The sequence below is a fragment of the Labeo rohita genome, chromosome 9 (assembly GCF_022985175.1).
Source record: "Labeo rohita strain BAU-BD-2019 chromosome 9, IGBB_LRoh.1.0, whole genome shotgun sequence".
In the NCBI taxonomy this organism is placed as follows: Eukaryota; Metazoa; Chordata; class Actinopteri; order Cypriniformes; family Cyprinidae; genus Labeo; species Labeo rohita.
Window position 1 is genome coordinate 3,062,155 of NC_066877.1, and position 6,687 is coordinate 3,068,841.

The 6,687-nt window shown below is 36.5% G+C and overlaps 1 protein-coding gene across 3 annotated transcripts; it reads right to left on the minus strand.

Annotated features, from left to right (window-relative positions):
* Nucleotides 1-315: 315 nt before the first annotated feature.
* Nucleotides 316-4,951, minus strand: atp5mc3a (ATP synthase membrane subunit c locus 3a). 3 transcript variants are annotated; one of them, XM_051119959.1, is made up of 5 exons: nt 4,824-4,951; nt 4,562-4,636; nt 3,455-3,529; nt 1,317-1,507; nt 316-893 (listed from the first exon to the last, which is right to left on the minus strand). In XM_051119959.1, exons 2-5 carry the CDS (start codon nt 4,598-4,600, stop codon nt 779-781), a joined length of 420 nt encoding a protein of 139 aa, XP_050975916.1. In that variant the 5' UTR covers nt 4,601-4,636; nt 4,824-4,951; the 3' UTR covers nt 316-778. The 3 variants fall into 3 exon arrangements, with proteins under 3 accessions (XP_050975916.1, XP_050975918.1, XP_050975919.1); XM_051119961.1 differs by having other exon boundaries at nt 4,761-4,852; XM_051119962.1 differs by lacking the exon at nt 4,824-4,951 and adding an exon at nt 4,725-4,749.
* Nucleotides 4,952-6,687: the final 1,736 nt, after the last annotated feature.

The following is a 6,687-nucleotide window of genomic DNA, read 5'->3' on the forward strand; positions in this document are numbered from 1 at the left end:
ACTCCGCTAAACGAGAGAATCTCGCGAGAATTAGGCACTCCGCTCGACCCAGAGCCAAGCCCTTTAAACTCTAATCTCGCGATAAACCAATGCTCTGTTGACCTCTTCAGAACGAAAACACACTGATACTTTAAATCTCGCGAGTTATAAACTGTGCTTTGGTGAATGGTTTTCAAAACGTGAAACGTTTATTTATTGTATAACTTATGTGAATAAGCTTTTGCTGCTTAGAAACATCTTTAGCGTCCTTCGTTAAGTGTTGGTAAATCATGAAAACGATTTATTGTGTGAATAAAATAAATACAGACACCACAATACGGTAAACTGTGATCTAAATTTATTTAATGCAATTTACAAAAGCAATTGAGGTCTTAATTGGCTTGCAACCAATTGCTATAAATTTACAGTCATACTATCGACCAGCAGTTTAACCCCTGAAAACATCTGAATGGACCCTTGCAGTCTACAGACACACAACATTATTATCTCTATTCTGATGTACAGAAAGTGCTATCAGGTTCCTTTTTCCATGGTGAGTTTCAGGTTGAAGTTCCAGTAGCACCGATGGAGCTGTTGCTTTTCTCATTCAATGGGCATGAATATGATTGGGGGTTTAAATAGTTAAACAATTTTTAATTGTTACATGATTTCTTTTGACAGAGTGGGCGTCACATTCATACATTTTCTCTCGCTGAGACCAACAGCAGACATTTTGGTAGCAACAGCAAAAATATGTAATCACAACTGTACTAAATGCGTTTACGTAACTAGCAGATTTTTACATGGCGAACAGGATCAAGAAAGCAACCATCAAACAGAAGAGCCCCATGGCTTCAGACAGAGCAAAACCCAGGATGGCGTAAGAGAAGAGCTGCTGCTTTAGAGATGGGTTCCTGCAAAATAACAAAACCATCTTTCAGTGGAGAGACATTTGCAAATATCCTGACAATGTAAGATCCATAAGACTTTAATGATATACAGTATAGTTAAAAAGTTCAGGGTTAATAGCATATTTTAAAATTCTGAAAACAAAAAAGATTAAGCAGACAACTGTTTCCAACATTGATATTTAAATATATTCAAATAGAAAAGAGTTCTTTTAAATTGTAATAATATTTCAAAATATTGTTTTTACTGCATTTCTCCAATAAATGCATTCTAAATAAGTCTAAGAGACTTCTTTCAAAAAAACAAACAAAAAAACAACAACAACTTGCTAACCCTAAATGTTTAACAGTAATGTGTACTGTAATATATATAAGGGTGTGAAATGAATATATAATATATAATAATAACGTGAAATTGAGGTCTCTTGCCTGGCATATCCGATGATAAGGCTACCGAACACTGTTCCAATTCCAGCACCGGATCCAGCCACTCCCACGGTGGCAGCTCCCGCTCCAATGAACTTAGCAGCGGTGTCAATGTCGCGGCTCACAGCGCTGGTCTGGAATCCTCTGAGGGCCACCTGAGTGAAGGGCAACTGAGGCAGGACAGCAGCACTGACCTACAAGAGGAAAAGAGGACTTACTTGACCTCTACATGACCCTAGTGTTCGGTCTGCCACCTACTGTCCCATAACAGCAATAGCCAGAGAGCTCAAACATGACATCTACAGTTGAAGTCAAAAGTTTACATACACCTTGCAGAATCTACAAAATGTTAATTTTACTAAAATAAGAAGGATCATACAAAATGCATGTCACTTTTTTATTCAGTACTGACCTGAATAAGACATTTTACATTAAAGACATTTACATATAGTCCACAAGAGAAACCAATAGTTGAATATATAAAAATGACCCCTTCAAAAGTTTGCATCCCCTTGATTCTTAATACTGTGTTGTTACCGGAATGATCCACAGCTGTGCTTTTTGGTTTTTTTTTTTGTTTTGTTTTTTTAGTGACAGTTGTTCATGAGTCCCTTGTTTGTCCTGAACAGTTAAACTGCTCGCTGTTCTTCAAAAAATCCTTCAGGTCCCACAAATCCTGTGGTTTTCCAGCATTTTTGTGTATTAAAACCCTTTACAACAGGGGTGCTCAACCCTGGTCCTGGAGATCAACTTTCCTGCAGAGTTCAGCTCCAAACCTGACCAAATACACCTGAACCAGCTAATTAGGATCTGAAGGAGCACTTGATAATTACAGACAGGTGTGTTTGATTAGGGTTGGAACTAAACTCTGCAGGAAGGTCAATCTCCAGGAATAGGGTTGGGCACCCCTGCTTTACAACAATGACTGTATGATTATAAGATCCATCTTTTCACACTGAGAATAACTGTGGAAACACAATGCATTAAGCTCCTGAAAGGCAGTAATAAAATCGGAAAAAAAAAAAAATAATAAAAAAAAAAAAAATAATAATAATAATAATAATATTATATATATATATATATATATATATATATATATATATATATATATATATATATATATATATATATATATTTAGGCAAAATAAGATCGATGTACACATCTTCAATCTGTTCACCCCCTACTCTTAATGCATTCTGTTTCCTTCTGGAGCATCAGCGAGGACTTAAACCTTCTGTAATAGTTGCGTATGAGTCCCTCAGTTGTCCTCAGTGTCAAAAGGTGGATCACAAAATCATACAGTCATTGTTGTAAAGGGTTTAAATACACAAAAATGCTGAAAAGCCAAAGAATTTGTGGGACCTGAAGGATTTTTCTGAAGAACAGCAGGCAGTTTAACTGTTTAACAAACAAGGGACTCAAAAACGGAAAGGGCAAAAACAAACAAACAAAAAAACAGCTGTGGATCATTCAAGTAACAACCCTTCAAGGCCCAGAAAGGTTGTAAGTACACTGTTTAAAAGTGGCTTATAATGTTATAAAGCTACACGAACACAAAAATGTCAATATTTGATGCACATTCATGAGAATACCATGAAGCGTGTGGGGTGCTGCTGACACAGGAGCCGGTGCTCTAAAATAGAACATCCATATCTGCATATTCTGGCTCAAATAAGTAAGCCTGGGCAAAAAATGGCAAGTAAGTACTAAAAGTAATTACTATAAGTACGGTTGAACCACTGCCATCACATGGACTATTTTAATAATGTCCTTACTACCTTTCTGGGCCTTGAATGTGGTAGCTCTGTTGTTGTCATCTATGCAGGGTCAGAAAGCTCCCAGATTATCAAAAACATCCTAATTTACGTTTTAAAGAAAATCAAAGGTCTCACAGGTTTGGAACGACATGAGGGTGACTAATTAAAGAAAGAATTTTCATTTTTGGCTGAACTAACCCTAACATGCTTGCTGTGGATCCAACAAACTCCATTTCAAATAACCAAGTAGATCAAGTTTATCTTTTATCTTTTTCTGACTCTCATATCTTGTATGTTAACAGTCTACAAAGCATGACCTTTAAGTGTTACTAAAAATGAAAAGAGAAATATACTGAAAGTCAAAAGGCAGGTTTGACAATCACCTCAGGTTTGACCTCTGGTCTGGAAAGTACAGCAGCAGAAACTGGCCTGTACAGGGACCTGGATCCTGCACGCACCTGAAACACACAAACACACCGAGTTATTAGATTATAGAAGAATAATCTAGACAACTGTCAAAAAAAAAGCAGTGAATTTGAACAGTGGTAAACAGTGCAGTCTTCTGAAAGGCATGAATTCTGGAAAAAGCCAGTTTCCAAAGTACGTACATAAGATACAGTTCAAGGTTCACCACAAGACAAGCGTGTAGATTAATGACGCATTTATATTAGAAATATTATATAGTCTCCATATAGAACAGATCATTTAAAAATAAAAAAAATCTATGCTTTCAATTTTCCTATGTCTATGCTCTCATTATTTCTGAATTGTTCTATGTTTTACTAATTTGAACAATGAGTTGCATTACTGGCACTTCTTGTGTCTAGCCATCTAACGATGTTGTATTCCTCAACTGTAAGTTGCTTTGGCTTTGCATAAAAGGGTCTGCTAAATGAATAAATGTAAAATGTAAAACTCTCCACCATATTGGTTTTAACCAACAAGGTGGATGACTGTCCACTGCAGAGATGCCATATAAATGCTAATAAATGTCATAGGTTCAGACCCCTCCATTGTGCCCTTCATAAAGACAACCTTAACCTCAGGTTACTCCAGAGATAAGTACTACCCCCCTGAAATAAGTTACTCCAAGTTACTTTAGAACTAAAATGAATCTATTTGAGATTGCAGAAACACAACAGGACAGTACGTAAGTTTGTTTTCACTGCATGCAGATACAACAAGAAATACCAGACTCTGAGGCACAACCGCCATCCACTAACATAGGAGACTGACAAGATTAAGGTGTTATTAACCGGCACAGCGTTTGACCTTAACCTGGTAAGGGTTTTGCGAGCTCAAAACGTTGAAACTACAGCAAAAGGTCGAAAGTAAACTATAGCAGCGCGTGACGTTTACGTTAACCCTTTAACCGCGCCTAAAAATGAATGAATTAACGTTACTGACGCAAAGTTCAACCTGCAGGCCGCTTTCATTCACACAGCTAGTTAGGCACAATAATATTGTTTTCTGAAGGTAACTTCACTCACCAGGGCGGGTGTGGAGACAAACTTTGCGCAGGTGAACATTTTGAAAGGTAAGTGATTTTGAGCGGCCCGGGACTTCTGCAAAGACAAAATATAAGGTCAGAGAAGATTTACACGAAGAGCTTTAGAAATACGGCTGTCCCACGCAACGAATACGTTTACTAACACTATCCCGATCAAACCCACAGCTCTGAGATCTTACAGATTGAAGATGAATGCAGATTTGTATATTTGGTATGAACGATAGCCTCCCTATCCAACTCACCGAAGGCAGAGGTCGAACCACCGGTTGTACTGCGTCTGCGCACAACGGACACTGCGCAAAGCCCCGGATATTAGTCTGACGTCAAAGCAAGGTCGTTGCTTTCGAGCTTTATTGGAAAGAGCTCAGAGACAATTCACAATGCCACAAAGGTCCAAAACAGTTTGGACTTTATAATAAATAGGCCAATATGGTATTAATGTATGAACTATATTTTTTATTTTTGTGTAAACATCGAAAACAGCCTTAGCGCTTTTCAGATTCAGATGAACGATTCGTTTCATTTTATTTATTTATTTTCTGAGTGTTACTGTAGTTAATAGAAGCGCCAAAAATGGTTGAATGTAAATCTGGATTGATTTAAAAAAAAAAAAAATACAGAACTTATAAAACATGATTGTAAAATCTAGAGTATGAGCCTTTTTATGAAAGTGTTTTGGCATATAAAAAATCCTAGTTGTTATATATTATTATTATTAATTATTTATTATTACTATCAACTATTTATTATATCTTCAACTATTTATTATTTCTTGTGTGACGAAGTGATAATTAGGACATAAAAAGTCAAAATGATGAAAAAAAAAAACTAAGGTAAAATATGTTAATTATGAAAAAAAAAACAGCTTTTTATGTCAGAATTGATTACTTTTTGAGTCATAATTTAGACTGCTTGTGTCTAAAGCATTATCAAAGCAGTATTGTCTTACATGGCAGAAATGGGCTTCCATGCTTTAAGTAATACTTACCTATTTTTATTTAATTTATAGGGCTTAAATGAAGATACAGACAATGTAAACATAACATCAACCATTCTAAAGTTCAGCAAACCAAAAAACAAAATAATTCTTTAATCCAACCATGCAAATAAGTATTACAGTATACAGTACATTTGCATGATACATTTCACTGGTTTCTCAAATGTAGGCAATGCTGTCCCAGAGCAGCTGTCACTGAGCGTCTGCTTAAAGCGGTACAGTATCACATGTAGTATTTGTCTGCTTGAGGGTGATGAATGGCCTGTGGGTGCCATGGGTTGTGTGGAGGTTCAGGTAATGAGTGCGCTGAAACACTAGTGAAGTCTGTCTGCCTCAGGTGTGATCAGTACAGGTGAGAGGCTCTCAATCACTCCTGCTAATGTCGACACACGCTGAGGGTCCACTACACACCAAAAGTATTGTGTAACTATCGTTACTGTAATATTGTTACATTTGTAAAAATCTTTTACATAAAACCTGTTTCCAAGTCAGTTATCACATAATATATATATATATATATATATATATATATATATATATATACAATGATCTGACAAAGTCGGACAAAGCTGATTTTATGTCATAACTATAAAATTCAGATTTTTAATTTTATAATTAAGTCTTTTAACTGATAACCATGAATTTCTATGTCATAATTATGATTTAGCAAAGCATGTGTTTTATTCTTATGTGGCAGAAATGGGTTTCTATGTAGAACCCAGGGTTGGAAATTAACGAGGGCTGTTGGCAAAAATGCCACCAAAATGAACAAAATAGTTGCATAAATTCAAGACAAAAGGGGCAAAAATGCCCCTGCACTATTAAACAGCGTATTACTGCTGTTGCGAATAAAATGAAATGTGAAAAGGAATGTAAAGTGTCAATTTGCAGGAGTAGCTATGTTTTGATGCTGGGATGCTGGTTAGGTATGTTTTGAAGCTGGTCCTTAGCTGGTTTAAGCTGGTCCTTTGCTGGTTTATGCTGGTCATGTTGCTGGTCAAGGACCAGCATAAACCAGCTAAGGACCAGCTTAAACCAGCATCAGAACACACCTAACCAGCATCACAGCATCAAAACATAGCTACCAGCACATGCTGGTTTTTTCACCA